This window comes from Lolium rigidum, chromosome 4, assembly GCF_022539505.1.
Source record: "Lolium rigidum isolate FL_2022 chromosome 4, APGP_CSIRO_Lrig_0.1, whole genome shotgun sequence".
Lineage (NCBI taxonomy): Eukaryota > Viridiplantae > Streptophyta > Magnoliopsida > Poales > Poaceae > Lolium > Lolium rigidum.
This window is the reverse complement of record NC_061511.1, coordinates 162,882,085-162,903,499: the sequence shown is the minus strand read 5'-3', so window position 1 is coordinate 162,903,499 and position 21,415 is coordinate 162,882,085. Positions and strand designations below refer to the sequence as shown.

General features: G+C 46.5%; 2 protein-coding genes across 2 annotated transcripts; both read left to right on the top strand.

The window, feature by feature from the left end:
* The first annotated feature begins 14,572 nt into the window (after positions 1 to 14,572).
* On the top strand, positions 14,573 to 17,850 carry LOC124647730. Its single transcript, XM_047187617.1, has 2 exons — positions 14,573 to 15,740; positions 17,508 to 17,850. The coding sequence occupies exons 1-2, from the start codon at positions 14,573 to 14,575 to the stop codon at positions 17,570 to 17,572; spliced, it is 1,233 nt and encodes a 410-aa protein (XP_047043573.1). The 3' UTR covers positions 17,573 to 17,850.
* Positions 17,851 to 18,553: 703 nt separating this feature from the next.
* Positions 18,554 to 19,895, top strand: LOC124649609. The gene has a single exon (XM_047189208.1). It carries the CDS (start codon positions 18,554 to 18,556, stop codon positions 19,778 to 19,780), a length of 1,227 nt encoding a protein of 408 aa, XP_047045164.1. The 3' UTR covers positions 19,781 to 19,895.
* Positions 19,896 to 21,415: the final 1,520 nt, after the last annotated feature.

Below are 21,415 nucleotides of genomic sequence, written 5' to 3'. Positions count from 1 at the left end.
AGCAGGAGAAGGGCAGATTTAAGTGGACAATCCAGAGTTTCGGGTGATAGCCACAGGGAGGCTCGGAACAGAGGAAGATCAAGGTTACAACACATACCCGAAGCAGAAAGAGAATACTTGGTTCAAAACCTCGACATGTCCTTTATGTAGATAGATACAAGAGGAAATATTATCCCTAAGACACCAGAAGCTGGGTATATGGCGACACAAGCTTACATCCTCGCATCCAGGCCACCCCCAGGAGATCCAAGGGAGACATTATACAACATGGCGTTAGCAGGGAGTTGGAGCTATGGGGACAGCGTTCGTAGCAACGCCTCCCGAAGGAGCGGCAAGGCAAAATAGTCCACGACCCGCGGCAGCAACGGCGGCGGTTCTCGAAGGACCAAGTGGAGCAAGAGATACGGGAGCACAAGCAAGGGTCGATAGAGCGAGGCAAAGCAGAAGGGATCATCGGCAGTCCCCGGAGCTTAATGACGAGGATATGTGCGGTCTGCCGTGCTTCACGAGAAGAGTCCGAAAAACTCGAGTCCCCTCAGGATTCAAGTTACCCGATCACTTCAAAAAATTCGACGGTTTGCAAGATCCAGAAGATTGGCTAATTGATTACCTCGAGACGGTGAAGCTAACTGGAGGAACTAGAGCAACAGCCATGCAAAGTATTCAGGTGCACTTAAGTGGAGCCGCACGATCTTGGATCAAAAAACTTCCGCCAGGATCTATCGATAGCTGGGAAAGCTTCGAGGACGTATTCGTCAAGAACTTCAGGTCCACGTGCAAAAAACCTGCGTCGTTAGAAGAGCTGAGGGCGTGTCGACAAAAGCCAGATGAGTCAATGAGAAAATACATCCAAAGGTGGAACATCATAAAAAACTCGGCAGAAAATATATCCGACGAGAGAGCAATAGATGCGTTTGTCGCGGGAATCGAGCGTGGAGATTTTGTCGAGGACTTGGGAAGGACCAATCCAAAAACAGTATCCGCATTGATGGAAATAGCAAATAGATGGGCAGACGGAGAAGACGCTGTCCACAATAAACGACACAGGTCGCCAGAAGAGGACCGTGGTCGGAATTATCAATCAAGGCGACGATTTCCTCGGCAGTATCCAAATTATGACGCCCCAGGGCAAATTTCGGCAGGATTTCGGGCAAACACAGGAGGAAGCAATAGAGATGATTACCAGAGAAGCAATGAGCAGCGAAGCGATAATAGGGACGACTCCCGCAACAGGCAAAACAGTGGGCCAAGGTTTCCAAGACCTTTTTTGTCTCCCGAAGAAATGTTGAACGGACCGTGCCAGATGCATTTTTTCCTCGATAGCAATGGGAAAAGACAGTCAGGACACCTGCAGAAAGACTGTCGAAATTTTCAGGCAATGTTCAGATGTGCAGAAAACGCTCACGCACGAGCAGCACAGAGAAATCCTCGGGAGCCCAGGAGCGAAGTTCACCTACCGCCACCTCCCGCGATTACAGACGACAATCGGCATCAGCTCAGAATAGCGGCAGCACCTCCACCACCACCTTATGTTGATCCTAACTCAAATGGAGCGGTGTCGATGATTCAGAAGGGAAGGCCGTCCAACAGAACTCAAAAAGTAATCTCGAGACAGGTGTTCATGGCAGAGAAAATGCCCCCACCAACAGTTGAGTACCTCAATTGGTCAGGGCAAGACATCGGCTTCACCATAGCGGATCACCCGCAGCAAGTTCCTCGACCAGGGCAGTCAGCACTTATTCTGCCAGCGGTTATTGCGGGTTTTGATGTTTCTCGAGTATTCATAGATGGTGGCAGCAGCTTAAACCTTATGTATGCAGATACATTGAGGAAAATGAACATATCCTTAGCAAACTTGAAGCCAACGGACACAAGATTCCACGGCATCACACCGGAGAAACCAAGTTACCCATTAGGAAAGATCAACCTCGACGTTCAGTTCGGAACCCGAGAAAATTATAGAATCGAGAAACTGGAGTTTGAAGTCGTGGATTTTCCATCGCAGTACCACGCTTTGTTGGGACGACCAGCATATGCTAGATTTATGGCAGTACCACACTATACATACCTGTTGTGGAGATTGCCTGGACCCAAGGGACCAATCACGGTCAAAGGGAGTTTCGCCTTAGCTGATAAGTGCGACAAGGATTTCCATCGGTTATCAGAAACTTTCGGGATGCAAGCTGAGTACTTGGCGTCGAAAAGCATGACTGATTACGACGTATTGCCAGACGTTGGAAGGCCAAATAAAGAATCAACTTTCAACACAGAGAAAAATTCTAAGGAGGTGCAGATTCACCCGACAGACCCAAAAAAGACGACATCCATTGCAAACAACATGGATATCGCATAGGAAAGCGCGCTCGTCGAGTTCCTCCGTGAGAACTGGAAAATCTTCGCATGGTGTCCAGCTGACATGCCAGGAGTACCCAGGGAACTTTCCGAGCACCACCTAAATTTGGATCCAACAGCGAGACCAATCAAAAAACCTTTGCGGCGTTTTTCGGAACCAAACCGCAAAGCTATGTCTGTCGAAATCAATCGACTACAAGAAGCTGGTTTTATCAAAGAGATATTCACGAAGCCACATGGGTAGCAAATCCCGTGATGGTGCCAAAGAAACACACGACAGTCCTTCGCATGTGCGTCGACTTTACGTGTCTCAATAAACATTGTCCTAAGGATCACTTTCCCTCCCAAGGATCGATCAAATCATCGATTCCACGGCAGGATGCGAACGTCTTTCCTTCCTGGATGCATACTCTGGTTATAACCAGATCAGATTAAAAGAAGAAGATGAAGTAAAGACCGCGTTCATTACACCTTATGGCGTGTTTTGTTACAAAACGATGCCCTTTGGTCTGAAAACGCGGGAGCAACATATCGGAGGATGATGCGTAAGTGTTTGGCGACACAGATTGGGAAAAACGTGCAAGTATACATCGACGACGTCGTCATCACATCAAAAGAGGGATCAACGCTGATAGAGGACCTCAAGGAAACGTTCGACAACCTCAACAAGTTCTGCCTGAAGTTGAACCCGACGAAGTGTTCCTTTGGTGTCCCAGCAGGAGAACTCTTGGGTTTTCTAGTCTCAGCAAGAGGGATTGAAGCAAATCCCGATAAAATACAAGCTATTGTAACAATGAGAAAGCCAACAAAGTTGAAAGAGATACAACAGTTAACTGGGCGAGTCGCAGCTTTAAGCAGGTTCGTCGCCAGGCTAGGAGAAAAAGCGTTACCATTTTACGCTTTAATAAAACAAGGAGACAAGTTTCAATGGAACGAAGAAGCCGACAGAGCTTTCGAAGATTTGAAGCGCAAAATCTCGACACCACCAATCTTGGTGGCACCAAAGGAAAAGGAACCTCTCCTGTTATATATCGCAGCCACGCCCCAAGTGGTGAGCACGGCGCTGGTCGTCGAAAGAGAAGAAGAAGGAAAACTCCACGGAGTACGAGAGGCCGCCTACTTCGTCGGTGAAGTTTTATCGCCGTCAAAACAAAGGTACCCTCGCATACCGAAGCTAGCATACGGAGTGTTCACAACAACGACGAAAATTGCGCCACTATTTTTCGGCACACCCGATCATAGTGGTCAATGAGGCTCCTTTGTCAAATATACCGAACAATCCAGAAGCTACGGGTCGTGTCTCCCTTTGGGGAATAGAACTTTCCCTCGGCACATCACGTATGAAAAAAGAAAAGCAATCAAGTCGCAAGTTCTGCCGGACTTCATCGCAGAGTGGATGGAGCTGCAAAACACAGGACCCCCAGACCTGTCGAGAACCTGGACCATGAATTTTGACGGGTCCAAAAGAGTAGAAGGAGCCGGAGCAGGAGTCATACTTATATCACCTGAAGGCGACAAATTGAAGTATATCCTTCGGATGACGTTCCCTAACGCATCTAACAACGAAGCAGAATATGAAGCCCTCATACACGGGATGAGGATGGCGAAAGCATGCGGCGCAACTCGACTAAAAATCTTTGGCGACTCACAATTGGTGGCCCAGCAAGTTATGAACCAATGTGATGCAGTCAATGATAGCATGATAGCATATAAGGAGGTGTACAATGAACTCGAGAAGCTATTCGATGGATGCGAGGTAAACCACATCAGTAGATTGAGCAACGATGAAGCCGACGTCCTCGCAAACATCGGGTCGCAAGTGTCTCCCGGTTCCGCCAGGAGTGTTTTGGGAAGAAATATCGGAGAGATCTACAAAGTCAAAAAGGTGCGGAGAAAAGAAAAACTTCGACACCCCTCGCGAAACCACGGAGGATGAAGATGAACAAGAGCTTGTGATGATGGTACAAGTTCCTTGGATGCAAGCATATGTATCATACATCCTCAGGAAAGAAATACCCGACGATCCAGTTGAAGCAAGGCGAGTAATTCGACGGTCTAAAGCCTTCACGGTGGTCAAAGGAGAACTATACAAGCGAAGTATTTCAGGTGTCTTGCAAAGATGTGTAACACCCGAAGAAGGAAGAGTAATTCTGAAGGATGTGCACGAAGGAATATGCGGCCACCACGCGAGTAGTCGAGCCATCGCAGCCAAGGTTTTTCGGGCAGGCTTTTACTGGTTGACAGCAATCGAGGACGCCAAAGAAATAGTAAGGACTTGCGATGCGTGTCAAAGGTTTGCCGCAAAACCTCACTCTCCAGCAGCAGAACTAGCACCAATACCCTTGTCGTGGCCCTTTGCACAATGGGGACTCGATATGGTGGGTAAGTTGCATAAATCATGGCCAGGAGGAAAGGAATACATGCTAGTAGCTGTCGACAAATTTACAAAGTGGATAGAAGCGAAGCCGATAAATTCGCCAGATGGAGCATCCGCAGTAAAATTCATAAAAGGCCTCGTTTTCAGATTTGGAGTGCCTCACAGCATTGTCACGGACAATGGCAGCAACTTTACATCCAACGAATTCAAAGATTACTGCAAAGAAGTGGGTATCAAGCTGCACTTTGCGTCAGTTGCACATCCTCAAACCAACGGGCAGGTCGAGAAAGCCAATGGCATCATCTGCAATGGCATCAAGAAACGTCTGCTGGGACCACTAGAAAAAGCTCGACATACCTGGCCCGAAGAACTACCAAGTGTGTTGTGGAGCATCCGAACAACACCAAATACGGCGACACAAGAAACCCCATTTTTTCTGGTCCATGGCGCGGAGGCAGTACTTCCAATAGAAATAGAGCACGACTCCCCTAGAGTCACAGCATACGATGAAGAAGCTTCAAGGACAGCATTGGAAGACGATGTAGACGTACTTGATGAAGCTCGAGACGAAGTATTATCAAGGGTTACCAAATATCAACAGGACTTGAAGAATTACCACAGTCGACGTTTGCGGCCAAGATCCTTTCAAGTGGGGGACTTAGTTCTTCGGCTCACGCAAAAAAGTCATGAAAAACTCGAGTCACCATGGCTTGGTCCCTATATCGTCACGGAAGTAATTGGAGGAGGAGCATACAGGATAAAGGACAAGAAGACAGGGGTGGAGGAGCAAAACCCCCGGAACGTGGCGCAACTCAGGCGGTTCTACGCCTAGAGCTAAAATATAGTCCTTGTAAAACTTCAATGTACTCGAAACGCCCACGAGTTTTCAGACGCACTCTTTTCCTTTTTCGGGGCACCGAGTGGGGCCGGGAAAGGTTTTTAATGAGGCGGGCTCGTGGTGCTGCAATATAATAAAGATAGTGGAGATATACTTCTTATTTTTCGACACGCTCGGGGGCTTAACGCCCAAGTCTCAAAATACATGCAATATAGATTCACTGAAATATTTCGCCTTGGTACATTAATACCTCGCCAAATATAAAAAACGGAAGCCAGTAATCGTAAATATAGTGCACACATCAAAATCTTAAGTGCTTTGGTCTAAGAACCTCGCAATACAAATATAGAATGTCGACATCAAAGGTACTTGAAGATTGGCAGTCCATCCAAGGGACAAGCAAGGATGTCTTATTACAACAGAAAAAATAAATTTCAAGAAGGAAAAAACAGTGCAACCTTTGCCCAGTTAGGCTCGGGGACTTCAACAACATAGAGGACCTCAGTAACATACAATAAATTCTTTCAAAAAAGAGAGGAGGGAAAACAAAAAGTGAGCTACAAGGTTTCCAATATAATACAAGTCAGTTAAATCCCAAGATAGTATCTACCGACAAACCCCTGGTTGTTTTATGTTCAGCATAAGAACCCTTGGTAAAGAACTCTGAGTCCATCCGAAGAAGTTCATCTATCATCGACTCGGCCACAGGAGCTACCATCGCGTCGATTGAGTCGATATCATTTTTCCGACGCGTTTTCTTGGCCAGGCAACCAGCAACAATCTTCGTCAGGTCCAACTTTGGATAGCAGATGTTTATCATAATCATGGCAAATCTCGCTCCAGCAGTGAGTTGAGCTCGCACAAAGTTATGGCTGCGGGAGCATCTCTCGAATACCTCCAATAACTCGGAAGAGTTTTTGGAACCTCGTTTCGCGGAAATAGATTCCTATAGACAAGGGTTAATGTCGCCGTGCAAAAATTGAGAAAGTCGCGCACTTGGCAAGCACGATCTTGGAACCTAACAATTTGTTGGGTTCGTTCAGGAGTGGCCCAGAATAAACACCCATGATTAAGGGAAAGATTGACGAGAAGATTTGTCCTTTCGTTCACTCTCTGATCTTCGGCAGCAGAATCAAGAACTGAGCCTGTTAAAGCAACAGGGCAAGAAATTGGAAGAAAGGCACAGCAAAATAAAGAGAAGGCGCCTTGAGGTTGCAAAAACGTACCCAACATATCTGTGCTAGCTTCCAGCATTAGCTCAAGCATACTATTTTCTCGGGTTGTGGCTCCTTTCGCTTCTACGACAGCAGCATCCTTAGCAGCCATAGCTTCTTCGGCTTGTTGCAAAGCAAGTTGTTCTCGTTCAGATGCTTTCCGAGATTGTTCCATCATGGCCAAAGTTTGTTTCTTCATAGATTGAAGTTGTTGTCGAAGTTCTTCCAAATCTTCCGACAAATGTCCGCTTTGTGAACTCTCGAGGAGACTATGGTCGACTAGTACCTTTTTCGAGAAGGAAGATGCAGGTGAAGCAGCAGCAGAACAAGGAGGGGTCGAGTAATTATCAAATATTAACTGAAAAAGAAAGGCCCAGGATCAATGAAAAGCACGAAGATAAATTTCATTACTTGCTGGAAAATTTACACAGACATTACAAAAGAAAGTTTCCCAGGAGGACTAAGAGAGTAATCGTTGCCAAGGCTAAAATGGCGACAAGAGCAAAAGAAATAAAACAAACAAGGAGGCATGCAACTAGACCTCCGGCCTTGAGGAGCTAGGAGTCGAAGCTGGCTTGATCCCGAGATACGCCAAGATCTTCTTCGTATTAGGCTTGGCCGCCTTAATCAGTGACTTCCATCTCGACTGTTCTATTTGATCGGTGTCGCCAACTTTCATCCAGTCAAGAGTCTGTTGGCTGTCAGCAACCAGAGCAACAGTATTTTCGACAGCCACCTTCATATTCTCATGACGTATCTTCAGTCCAAGGTCTTCCGATGAATTGAAAAGCTTGGCAAGGGCAAGGAAAGTCGAAGGTTTCTCTTTCTTCGGGAAGAAGTAGGGGAACAATGCCGACAAACCTGCACTGGCATTGGCCACGCCTTCACGAATTTCGCGCCCATGGAACTCCAGAAGAGAAAGTGCGTCAAGGAGAGGGTCATCGACGGGATTCTCCAAATCAAAATCTTGGTCTGTTTGGGCTGCCACACGAGACAAAATATTAGTCGAAAACCAAGAAACAGGAAGTACAATAAAATAGAAGGGAGTGATGATATTACTCAGCGTACGTCGACTTTGCGACTTCAAACGCTTGATGACCCCTTGCTCACGTGCAGCTTGCGCAGCTTTCTGCTCGTCTAAGGCAGATTCAGCATCTTTGAGCCTTTTCTGCAGTTCCTCGACACTAGCGGCCTTTGCTTTGGCATTATCAGCCTCAGCTCTAGCTTCGCTAGCGGCACGTTCAGCTTTCTCGCGAGCCGCCTCGCTGTGCTCTAATTTGTGAGCAAGTGAGTCGGCACGTTTGTTGGCCTCTGCAAGTTTCTCTATCAAGAAAAAAAAAGGGGAGAAAGAAAGATAAAAAATTGCGACAAACAAAAAGGAGCAAAATTCAGGAAGAAGAGTAAACATAGAAGTTAATACCTTCGGCCCTGCTGGCATACTCGCGGTACCCAATAAATTGGGACCCGATACGGATAAGATCCTTGATCATAGGCTGTCAAAGAAGAAGAACGAAGGAGAAAACATCGGCATTCAAAAAAGTAAGGGACTACAAAAAGCAATATAGAAAAAATATAGACATCGACAAACTTACATCATCCAAGAGCTGCGACGAAGAGCTGCTCAATTGAGGAGGAGGTTCAATAATCATTTCAACCCTTGCCCTTTTTGGCGAAGGGACAAGGGGGCTCGAAGGAGGAGTAGATGTATCAACATTTTGTTGAGGAGGCGACGATTCCTCTCCCTCAGCGGGCTTCTCCGAAATAACCAAAGTGTGTGACGTGCTCGTCCGAGGAGCTACGTCACGAGTTGGTACTTCTTCCTCGTCATCACTGCGAGTAAGGATCAATAGCATAAAAAGCAAGACAAGAAAAGACTTAGATTACATGAATAAAGAGGAAGCCGAGGAACTTACGAGCTGACGAGGGATGCAACATAAGGATCATAAGTTGCCTTCGGATGAGAAGGAACAACTTCTTCGGCTTTGGAAGTGCCGGAATCTTCGACATCGTTCCTCTTCCTTTTCCTTTCTGGGGAAACAGCGGGAGGAGGAGATTGGACTGACGTAGTGTCCTCGGAAGATCCCGCAGATTTTCGAGAATCCACGGGGTCATTCACAAAGGATGGAACTTCTTGATTGTCGTCAGTAATAATGCCCATTTCCTCAACTTCTCCATCCTCAGGAAGAGGAGGAAGGGAAGACATAGTAGGATGATTCTGCAGGAAAATAGCGGCAAAGGAAAAATAGAGGAATATTAATACAATGAGATGCAGAGAAAATTCAGAACAAAAAATTCGAGAAGGCAAAATACCTCGGGGAGTGGATTGGTGGAGCTGTATGGCTCCACGCGACAAGAGGAAGGAATAGGATCCTTCTTGCTCAGCGAGGTGATTCTTCGAATAAGCTTCTCCAAGTCCTTCACAGAAAGATCACTGGAGAGTCTGTTGGCGTCATTGGCACCAGAATACGTCCAAAGGGGATTTTTGCGAGCCTGAAGAGGCTGCACTCTAATCCTAAGGAAATAGGCGGTGATTTGGACACCGAGATAATTCTTTGCCTCGAGTATTTTGGAGCCGATGAATACGAGACATAAGAGCTTCGTCGCTTTCTTCTCTTCTTCGGAAGCTTCGGCGTCCCGGGAATAGCGGCGTTGAATTTTTGCGTTTCCGTCAAAAGGAACTATGTTGTGTTCCACGGAATTGGCACTTTCTTCGTGTATATAGAGCCACCTTTTGCGCCATCCTTGGACAGAGTCAGGAAATTTGACGTCGAAATAATCGACATCGGTTCGGACACAGATAACAACACCACCTATGTTGTAGGTGGCGTTGTGAGCGCCATTGCGGCGAAGGCGAGAAAATGCGCTTCCAAAGAGCCCAATTAGGAGCGACTCCAAGGAAGCATTCGCAAAGAGTGATAAAAATAGAAATATGAAGGATCGAATTGGGAGTCAGCTGGTGCAACTGAATCCCATAAACAAAGAGAAGACCGCGGAGGAAATCATGGATTGGGGGAGAGAGGCCACGGATGAGATGATCAACGAAACTAACCCGATACTCCATTGGAGGGTTGGGATAGCTTTCTTCGCTGGGAAAGCGGATGGCGTCTTCCTTCTTCATAAGGCCAAGCCTTTTCATCAGGTTGACGTCCTGGTTGGAGATTTTAGATCTCTCCCACTCAAGATCTTCAGCAGCCATCGCGGATTCTGGAGTGCTATGGCGAGTAAGGCGCGTGCGTGGTGGCATCAAAGGCACTGGAGAGCAATGTATGCGAGTGCGGAAAAGCAGAGAGAGTTGGGCGCAGGGGAAGTTTTGCGAAGAGGAACAGGTGTGCGGCGCAAGCGAGGGGATGAACGGAGGTTGAAGAAAGGTTTATATAAGAATTGGGTGAAGCAGTGTGCCGTTGGATGAAGAAATCGTGTGGTGAGAATAGATCTTCTAGATATAAGGGCAAAAAAGTATTTTTACTGAGATAGGCGTTACCGTACGTGCGCCAGAAAAAGCGGAGGACGTGTGTTCCCCACTTGCACGACGTGTCAACGTGGTGGGAAAGATGGACCCACAAAGCAGAAAAATCTCGACCATTAATAGAGCTGAAGAGAATTTGACAAGGGAAGATATGTCGACAAGAAAAATAAAAGGAGAATGGCGACAGGATAAATTATTTGAGTACTTCGGGAGCCTTTGGTCAGAAACAAGTTTTTGCCCAAATGCTCGGGGGCTACTTCGATAAAAGTAAAATTTCGGCTATGGCAAATATAGAAAATGTTGAGCCTACAACCAAGCACAAGTTCTTGGCTGTAGCCTCGGGGACTACTCCCATCGGGAGCGCTGTTCGCGCACCCGATAGATAAAAAAAAAAAGAAAAAGAATATCGGGAGATAATGGCAATATAACGACAAGGTGGACTAAAATGTTGAGCCTACAACCAAGCACAAGTTCTTGGCTGTAGCCTCGGGGGCTACTCCCATCGGGAACGCTGTTCGCGTGCCCGATGAAATATAAAAAGGAAAAAGAAGGAAAGATAGAAAAGCAAGAGAGTATATTTCGAGTTATAATTAACTCTACATATACTCCCATCGGGAGATTAATATAAGTCATATTTGACTCGATAAAATGTGCCATTCCAACAGCTGGAAAAGCACTCGACAATATATTCTCGAACGCCAAAGTTGCGATCAATTTCTGAATGCCGCAAATTTGCGAAGGTAAGACCCCGGATCTATTCTGCTGGGCGTGGCATCGCCGAAGACTCGCGCTCCGCTACTTTTATCCGTATCAACGGATACGAAGAAAAATCCTAACGAACGCGTTAGGTACTCGATAAATTTGACTGGGACTCGACAGAATGGTAAGACCTTAAGCGGCACCTGTCGAAGTTTGCACCAGTATCCCGAGATCATGTCCAGGGATGTGATCTTGAAGTAGGTTTTTGCGGATTGCCACTAGAGCAGTTAACTAGTACCTGATCCGTCAGATGAACTAGCCCCAACTACCAATATCCCTGTGCAATATAGAAATTTATATAAAGAAATATAGAAAAGTTTAAATTGTTGAATAAGAATAAGCAGTGGAGATTTTCCCTGATTCTACGATTCAAGCAAAATCTCGGGGGCTACTGACATAGGCATCCCAAATGGGCCTGCCAAAGATAGTACCCGGGGTTTTATGAAGGCCCACTACCCGAAGAATAAGAAGGTTCGAGAGCCCAAGATATATTAAGGAAAGTAGAATTGTAATAGGAAGTGTTGTTTGTAAATCTAGCGGGATGAGTTAGAAACCGCCCCGAACCACCGTAACTTGTACAAAACGAAACCCTTGGCTCCACCTCTTATATAAAGGGGGAGTCAAGGGACGAAGAGATCATCGAATCATTGTCTGCAAACCCTAGTTTTCATAATCGTCGAGTACTTTTCAGCTGAAACCTTCGAGATCTACTTGCCCTCTACTTCTAACTAAACCCTAGCCTACAATCCATAGGCATTGATAAGTTAATCCCTTGTCACTTGTCAACTATCTTGCAAGCATCATCGTGTATCTTCTTGAGTTGCATATTCAACCCGCTCAATGGTACACCCTCCTCCATAGTCATAGCAGTGCACATGGTATCAGAGCCAGGTTCCTTCCCCTCTGAAGATATTGCGATTGCCTCGGTGACGGCTTGTATTGGAACAACCTTCGGAACCTCCTTTGTAGGAGACAGAAGAGACACAACTGTAGCTTCCTTGGAACATGGCTGCAACCTCTTGCCAACCTCAGCCGGTGGCGACACAACCCGAAGTGGATGTTTCATTGCCTTCACATGCATTCTAGCCTTGTTACAAGACACAAAACAAGCATGTAAGAATTTCTGAAAATCAAACCAAGTTGTAGAAATGATGCCCTTCACACCCATCTCCTTGTTCCACCAATTGTGTATCTCCTCATCCACACGTCGAACGACAAGTGCTAACCGTGTAGAACCATCCAAGCGCTCATAGGTATCACACATGCGCAAACCCTGATGCATATGAGCTTCCCACAACTCATAATCTGAAACCGATGCAAAATTATGAAGCCTCCACTTGACCGTGGTGTCAGCAAACGCCACACCGTTCAATATATCAAGATAATCATTGAAGACATCACCATACCTTTGTCCTGAAACACACCTCTTCCCCTAGAAATCACATTCAAATGACGGCATCATCATAGACATGCTTGGAACTTTCCACGAAACAATCAACAGCAACAATAGACAAAAGCACACAGCAGCAGCAGGGATAGCTGCCGGCCTAGGCGCCGGTCTGCCGGCCTAAGCGTCGGTATGGTCGGTCAAGGGCCCGGTATGGCCAGACTAGGCGCCGGACTAACCGGTCTGGGAACCGGTCTTGCCGGCCTGGCACCTGGCCAGAGGGCGTAGCCCCCCTGGATGTTGCCCCGGTGGGCACCGGCCTGGGATGAGCCGGTTTCTGCCGGTCTGTCCGGCGTAGGACCCGGTCCTGCCGGGTGTGGTGCCGGCCTGGCCGGTGCAGCATCTGGCATGCCGGTCGTGACGCCGGCTCCTGACGGGAATTGGCTTCTTCTTCGCGATGCCCACCACAGAAAACACGATTTCTCTGTTGCAGCAGCCCTAGATGGTATAGAAACTGCGTCCTGGTAGAGAATCTAAAGCACACACCTTCCTCTCCGTCGATCTCCTTCAACGCGGAGCAAAACTCCTCCGATGCAAACCGATCAAGATGAGATCGATCAACAACTCCTCGCCGTGAGCAACCCAGAGCTCTAATACCACATGATAAGAGGATCCAACCTGATCCTCTCGGGTGTTTGCCCGATCTTTCACAGCAAGACAACCTGGTAGTAGATACTCCCAATTACGCGCGGAACGCAACCTGAAGTAGAGGAACAATCTAGCAAGCAACATGGTGGAGATCACCATGCCTCAAACCAATCTACGATAATTCTTGATGAACACAAGAACCTCCGCAGCAATTTTATTAGATAAACGACGGCGCCGTCCCCGGAGGGATGCTTCACCAAGCACACACACGCGATATCGTTTAGAATAACCTCAAACTTGTTCTCTCCCTAACCCTAGCCGCACCATCTCCTTATATGAGGGAGAGGTGGCCGGCCAGCCCTAGTGGGCCTCCCTAACTTGGTTTGGACAGGCCAAACTAAAACTAACTCAATCTTATTAAAAATCCTAATTGACCCACATATGACCGGAAATATAAAATACATTAAATAAGATAACTAGCTAGGTGGAGTTCCGAAATTCGGCTTCACCTCGGCCTTCATGCCCGTATCACGCACCTAGCTTGCTTCATCTCATTCTTCTTCTCGTTCATGATCAACTATCGTCTTCTTGGGACTCGTCATGGAACTTCTTTTCTCTAAAGCTTTTGGCTTTTTTCTACACCTATATTAGTATTAGTAGTGAAATGCTTTTAATGAGAAATAGCTATTGCAGAATTGTGTATGAGGGCACATAAATAAATGGGCGTCAATCCCTCGGAAAAGGAAGAAATCCTTTTATTATTCTCGCCTTTGCCTTGGATTCGGTTCTCTTCTTTTGCATAAGATAGAAATGAGGAATTCCATCATCTTTGCTTCCAATGTCTTGAGCCTAATTGTTTCCTTTGACTTCACAAACTCATCAATTTTGGTGGGATATGATGTTGCCATGGAGGGTGGAGGTGCCGCGAGCTGTTTGGGACGAGGTGTTTCCAAGAGAGCCTCGTGAGAGGACCTTGCCGGAGATTTTGTTTTTGCAGCAATGGCCGTGTGGCTTTCACAGCGAGAGGTGTGGCAGAGAAGAGAAGAGCGGATGCCAACACGGGAAGATTAGGAGAGTTGGGGACGAGAGCCACTGCTTTGCGGATCAGGAGGCTCCATCCACGTCATCTCAATATTGATGTTTGATCCCTGGGACGCTCAACGCGACCCCCAACAACACGTGACAATTTATTTTAATTTGTTTTGATGGCCATTGCCATCCGTAGTTCCCTGGATAATAGGCTGACAAGAGACTAAAATCTAAACCTATTTCTCGTTATAATTTTCATTCAAACAAAACTAAACACAACACACATGACAAAAACACATCAGACATCCGTGCTCCAGCCCCTTCAGAGACAAGCTCAACACAAATCCCACACCAATTACAATACAGACTCATAGAAACAAACAGTTTCATGTGTAAGCTAGAGTCCTCTTTTTTCAAAATCATAAAGAATAACCATATCCACCGAAATTACCATACGCCGTAAAAGAAAACCACGGTATCGGCGTGCGAGGGGAACGACGACATGAACCCGCCGCCGGCGTCGCCGATGGACGACGACGACCTCCTCATAGAGATACTCCTGCGCCTGCCCCCGCGACCTTCCTCTCTCCCCCGCGTCTCATTCGTCTGCAAGCGCTGGCGCCGCATCGTCGCCGATCCCCAATTCCTCCGCAGATTCTGCGACTACCACCGGGAACCGCCCATCGTCGGCGTGTTCTTCAAGTTCAACCCCGAACTCAAAGAATCCCCGTTCAGGTCGATTCTGGATCCACCTGACCTCATCCCGCCCGAGCGCTTCTCGGCCCGCCTCGATGGCATCGATGGCGGCGGCATCTGGTCCTTCCGCAGCTGCCGCCACGGCCGCGTCGTCTTCACCAGCAGGGATCGTGCCGGCAAGGGCTGCAGCCAGGTTTTGGTATGGGACCCCGTCACAGGCGATCGCCGCTTCATAGGCAGTCCACCGCAGTTGGATCACGACTGGAGCAAGTACCACGTCCAAGCGGATGTGCTCTGTGTCGCCGCCGACAAGGGCCACGTGCACGGTGCCTGCCATTCGAGCCCCTTCAAGGTGGTGTTGGTGTGCGGCAACAACCAAGTCGCCCGAGCCTGCGTCTACTCATCAGAGACCAACTCATGGGGCGATCTCATCTCATGGGGCGACAATCTAATCTGGACATCAGCTCACCATCAACCTATCTCTATTGTTGGCAGTCGAAGCATCCTGGTTAGGAATTCTCTCTACTGGTTACTTTTTGGTCTTGAGGTTGCCATCCTAGAGCTTAATTTGGATAGCCAGAGCCTAGCCATGATCGAGGTGCCACCGGATGCCCATGACGACCACCTTGGCCTCTACCTGAGTACCCTGGGTGGTGCACTTAGTTTCATCTTTGTGTCCAATCTATACAGAGTTCAGCTGTGGCAGAGTAAGATTGATTTTGACGGTGTCGCTCGGTGGATGCCAGGACAAACAATCGAACTGGACAAGCTTCTCCCCCTGGAACCAGGGGAACATATCGAGAAAGTAATGGGTGCTGGTGAGGATAATATGGTATTCGTGTCAACATGCTATGGCCTTTTCATGTTCCATCTCGAGTCGTTGCAGTTTGACAAGATCTTCAAAAGCCACCCTTTCCCTGAGCATCGGCGATCCTCCGTTTTTCCGTATCCATTCACAAGTTTCTGTGCTGCAGGTAATAACATACATTAATTTACACCTCGTTTTTTATATTCCTTACTTATGGTTTCGTTTCCCGAGTGTTGGCTAGCAATATAAATTCCATTGTAACAATGTTTCTTTCGCTGCTGTTGCATTCGATATTATTTGCAAGAACAATAACACAACATTTTAAATCATTGTGAACTCACTTGTCTATTGCTGCTATTTGCAACCTGTATTATGTAAGTTCATATTTGTGTGGGTATAGTACACATCATTTTGGCATGCATGAGATACACAACAGTTGGAAATTGAACTACTAATATTGTCTATTGGTAAAAAAAGTACTGGATGTTGTAGTAACTGAACAAGTTAATATAATGACTACATTGTGAGTCAAAAGTCTCAAACTGCAAATGGAGGCTTGTGCTACTCAAATGGCAGCCATAAACATCTGAAAATTTGTGTAATTTAGGTCCATGCTCTAGCTCTATCAGTTGTAGTCCATGCATAAACAGTTATGCACCCTCCACTAACCCTGCTCCTAGCAGCAATCAGTGGAACAAAAACATCATAGGAAAGGCTCTGTTGGCCCGAATACAGAATTGAAGTAAGAGCTATCTAACTTGGTGCAAACAAACGCACAGTAACAAGATGGCTGAACACTAAACTTCATGTGAGGGCATTCTTCAAACAGTTCTGATTCGGGGTGGCAGTGTCTTTTGAAGTCTAAAATCTCAAGCTTGCTATCAACAAGCAATGGCCACTTGAGAGACAATGACCTTAGCCCGAGGTTTCAGACTCCAGAAAAAACCCTGGGAGACAATGACCTTAGCCTGAGCTAATACAAACAAATGCACTAGCTAGCTGGAAGCCCTAGAAAAAACCCTACCCTTGTTAAAGAACTGGTTTTGGGCTTTTGGCAATAAAATGTGCAAGATACATTAGATTGGAAATATCATTTTGAGAAATATATGAAAATTGTTCTTTGGAAGAATAAATTGTTGTGCAAGATAAATTACCCATTTATCATTGTGTTTGGTGGCTAACATCTTCTTTTTGACTGTACTACGGCTTTATTCTTTTGGTCTGAGTGTGAGGGATAGGATCATAGGAGTCCTAGACAATGAACTTTAGGTTTGCAGCTACTTTTTTTTTTCCTTTTGGAGAACTCGTGAGCTTTATTAGTTCAAAGACAGAGTTACAAATCAGCCAAGATGTTGTGTTCTAAAAACTGAGGACTTGTCCTCAACCAAACATTAGCCGACACATTATTGCAAGCAAATATTGCGCAATTGTGAGCTGGATGAACAGCTGTGGGGCGAACTAAACTAATACTAAAAGCTTTAAAGCAAAAACCTAGCTCACGAATATCATCTAGGATTGGCAAAATAATCGAGCGATCTTTACGCCACTCCTTCCAGATACGCACCAAATCAGCTCAGTCCACCTAAAAGACTACCCTACTGTAGTTCCTGTCCACCGCGGAAGACAAGCATCTCGCTGGACTAGAGCTTCGATGGTTAGAGGATCCGACAGACCTGGATACACCCTGCACCATGCTCCTAAGAAAGACGCACTGTCTTGGGCTGCTCCTCCACTTCCAACTACACCTTCTTCAACCGACAAAGCATAGTCCGAATTAATCTTGATAGTCCCTGTCAATGGTTTTATCAAACTGCCAACCGGTCTTGCAGCTAGTCTGTGGTCTGTATGGAATATCAGTAATAAAATGGCTACTGAAAACAAACATATTTGTTACACTACCGTTCTCCCCTAAACCATTTCGTTCTTCACGCAGGAGTTGGTGAACTTCGTGACGGAATGGGACAAGTTGAAGTTGGAGTCGGTGGCACAACCCCTTAGAATACTGATCCTGTGGATTTTGGTCAACGTAGCTTCTCTGAAGGGCGTGATGGAAGCTAATCTGGGACTTGTTGATATCGGTTTACGGGATCTTTCTATGTGTTTTCTCTTATACGTGTAAAAGTGCAACATATGTGAATGTGATGCTGGAAGATGTAGCGTACAGTTCCTGTCTCCGTTTTTTCTGTTAGTATGATTAGGGTGCTGTAAAAAGCCTTTCGTCTTAACATGTCATGGGTAAACTTGATTTTTCTTTCTATAATCCTATCACTGGCAAACTTGGACGCGTGCATCCCATGTTATTCAGCAATATATGACCAAAAAAGTGATGCCTGCGGATGATGTTATGCGAGTTCAAGAGTTGCCATTTCTTCATACATTGTTGTGACACACATCAAATACTCCATCTGTCCCAGGCAAGATGTTTTAAATTTATTTAAATTTAGATGTATCTAGATACCGACATGTTTCATGTGTTGGAGGGAGTAATTTTAGCTGCATTGCCTCTGCGTGTTTTTATTTGTGCTGCCGAGAGATTCAGGATGAGTGGATGACTGCTAGTATGTTCAATCTAGTTTCCACTTTGTTTCTTGCTTTTCCTCGCCTCGGCTCGACTCAATTCAAATTCTCTTGTTCCCTTATGCGACTGGATCTCGTCGTAATGAAAAAAAAAAAAAAAAGGTTAATGGAGATACAATGGCTCGTGTGCTTGCTATATCCATGTCCTGACCTGAACAATCACAATTTGTATTTGTATCCAGGCATTTAGCACGAGTCCAGTACCAAGTCTTGTGGCCGATGATTTAATCGTGCGTTTCAAGTTCTATTCGTGTACGTATACGTGCCACATTGTGTTCGTACTCGTACAACCAAAATAAATAGAGACTCCCGACGAGGCCCTACCCTATCGATCAGATTAGGAAAATCAGATCTGACACGCCGCATCGACATAAAACTCACCTGATAGAGGGGGGCGACGGCATGGACCCTCGCAGCCGCCGCCGCTCCGCGTCGCCGCCGCCGGACACGGCCTCCCCGACGGAGGACGAGAACCTCCTCCCCGAGCTACTCCTCCGCCTCCCCGCGCGCCCTTCCTCTCTCCTCCGCGCCTCCCTCGTCTGCAAGCGCTGGCGCCAAGTCGCCACCGACCCGCAATTCCTCCGCCGCTTCTGCGCCCACCACCGGGAGGCCCCCATCATCGGCGTCTTCCTCGACTTCTACCGCGGCGAGCTCTCCTTCCGGTCCGTCCTCGACCCGCCGGACCAGATCCCGACCCGCCGCTTCTCCCTGCGGCTAGACGGCATCGACGGCGGCTGCAAGAGCAACACCGGCACCTGGTCCTTCCGCGGCTGCCGCCACGGCCTCGTCGTCCTCACCGGCGGGGACCACCTCGGCAGGGGCTGCCGCCAGGTCCTGGTCTGGGACCCCGTCACGGGCGAGCAGCGCTTCATAGCCGGCCCGCCGCCGCACCTAAACCACGACTGGGGCAACGCCCACGTGCAGGCGGACGTGCTCTGCGTCGCCGCCGCCGGCGGCGACGACGGCCACGTGCACGGCGCCTGCCACTCGACCCCCTTCAAGGTGGTCCTGGTGAGCGCCCAGAAGCACGTCGCCCGGTCCTGCGTCTACTCGTCCGAGACCGGCTCCTGGGGCAGCACCATGTCAACCAAGGTGCAGCACCACACCATGTCATGCATCGGCAGCCGAAGCATCCTTGTCGGGAACTCGCTCCACTGGCTTATCTTTGGCTCTGGGACCGGCATGCTCGAGCTTGATCTGGACACGCAGATCCCAGCTGCGGTGGAGCTTCCAGAGGACGCCATTGATGGCCACCACGGCCTGTACCTGAGCACGCTGGGTGGCGGGGTTGGCTTCATCACCGTGTCGGACAACTACGTGGCTCAACTATGGCTGAGGACCACCGGTTTTGATGGCGCCGCTGAATGGATGCCGGCGCAAGCGATTGAGCTGGGCAAGCTTCTTCCACTGAGGCCTGGGGAGTGGACGAATCTCCAGACGGTCATGGGGGTTGCTGGGGACGACAATGTGATATTCGTGTCGACAAACAGAGGCGCCTTCATGGTTCATCTCGAGACAATGCAGTTTAAGAAAATCTTTGACCGCAATCCTTTTGCCGAATGTACTACCTCCACTATCCACCCGTTCTCAAGTTTTTTCGCTGCAGGCAGTAGCACGCCTCAACATTGAAAAGTATCAGTAACAGACATGTAGTACTTCTGGAAGCCTTTCCTTGTCCTTTTGTTTTTAGACTAGCAATTTGTTTTAGAAATTTGTTTTTATATCAAATCATACCATTTGTTTCTTCGGCTGGTTCATGAACTCATGCCACATACAAATATACACTATTATTGTCTATATATTGTTGCTCGGTGTGCAGTACAAGATATTACAGTTGCTCTTCCAATGCTCTAGGTGTCACCTGTATTCTGTACTATCATATTTACATAGCTACAATTGTGACGTTTTCATGGTGATATAGTGTTGGAAATTGACAACATCTGTATGAGCATGTAAGCTTATTAAACCCAAAAATTCTTAACCACATTGCCCTGATTAGAACCTCTTCTCCAACAACTTGATTTTATCATCCGTTCTTAGCTAGCGAGATGGCTCGCTCTTAACATCATGTTTTGAGGTGCATATTGCTTATAGTGGAGAGTTCTTTGTAGCAGAAAACAAATAATTTGAGTACGTTTTCTCTCTTTCATAGGTAATGTTATTTTAATCTGAAGAACCATTCTTAGTTGTGCTGTTATAGTTTATTAGCTCAGTAAAATTAAGCTTTGTACGTTTTGGGGAGTAGAAGGAGTTCACTGGGCTTATTTATACTAGTTTTATTCATCATGGTTTGAAGTGTGTATTGCTTCTAGTGAAGAGTTCTTTGCAGTTAAAAAAATGAATAAACTGAGTATGTCTTTGTCTTTTGCCTAAGTAGCATTATTTTGATCTAAAGAACCATTGCCAGCTGTAGTGTTAGAGTTTATTAGCTAGGTAAATTTAAGCTTTATCTTTTTTGGGGATTACTACGAGGAGTTCACTTAGGATATTTACATAATTAGTAGAAATGCTGGATGCAACTTGGCCTTTCTTTTTTCCTTTGTTATTAGACTACCAATTGTTTTTATATCATATCATATCAATTGTTTCTTTGGGTTGTTGTTGTACTCATGCCATAAAATATTTTGTGGTTCAGTTAGCAGTACCAGATATTACAGTTGCTCTTCCAATGCTGTATTTGTAACCTGTATTCTGTACTATCATATTTACGTAGCTACAATGGTGATGTTTTTCACAGTTGGAATTTGACAAGAACTGTATGAGCATGTATGCTGAAACCCAATAATTCTTAGCCAATTTGTCTCATTTGGGATCTCTTCCAACAACTTGATTTGATCTTCCGTTATTAGCTACTGGCGGCTTACTTTTTCATCATGTTTTGAGGTGCATATTGCTTCTAGTGAAGAGCAGGAAATATATAAATTGAGTACGTTTTGTCCTTCTCCTAGGTAATTTTATTTTAAACTAAAGAACCATTGTCAGTTGTGCTGTTAGAGTTTATTATATTAGCTTAGGTAAGTTTCAGCTTTGTCCGTTTTGGGGCGTACAAGGAGTTCACTTAGGATATTTACATAATTAGAAGAAATGCTGAGCCAAACATAATTGTATGTGTCAGGTCAGTGTTAACAGGTGACTTCAGATTGCATGATGCTACACATCTACTCCTTCCATCAGGAAGTAAGTGACTCGGATTTGTCTAGATTCGTAAGTACCTACATAAGTTTTAGTGTGTAGATACATGTGAATCTATGAAAATTCAAGTCA

Excerpts from the sequence above, each read along its gene's own strand:
- LOC124647730 (XM_047187617.1), top strand. The coding sequence starts at position 14,573 with ATGAACCCGCCGCCGGCGTCGCCGATGGACGACGACGACCTCCTCATA. Across the intron at positions 15,741-17,507 it reads CACAAGTTTCTGTGCTGCAG|GAGTTGGTGAACTTCGTGAC; the intron begins GTAATAACATAC and ends TTCTTCACGCAG.
- LOC124649609 (XM_047189208.1), top strand. The coding sequence starts at position 18,554 with ATGGACCCTCGCAGCCGCCGCCGCTCCGCGTCGCCGCCGCCGGACACG.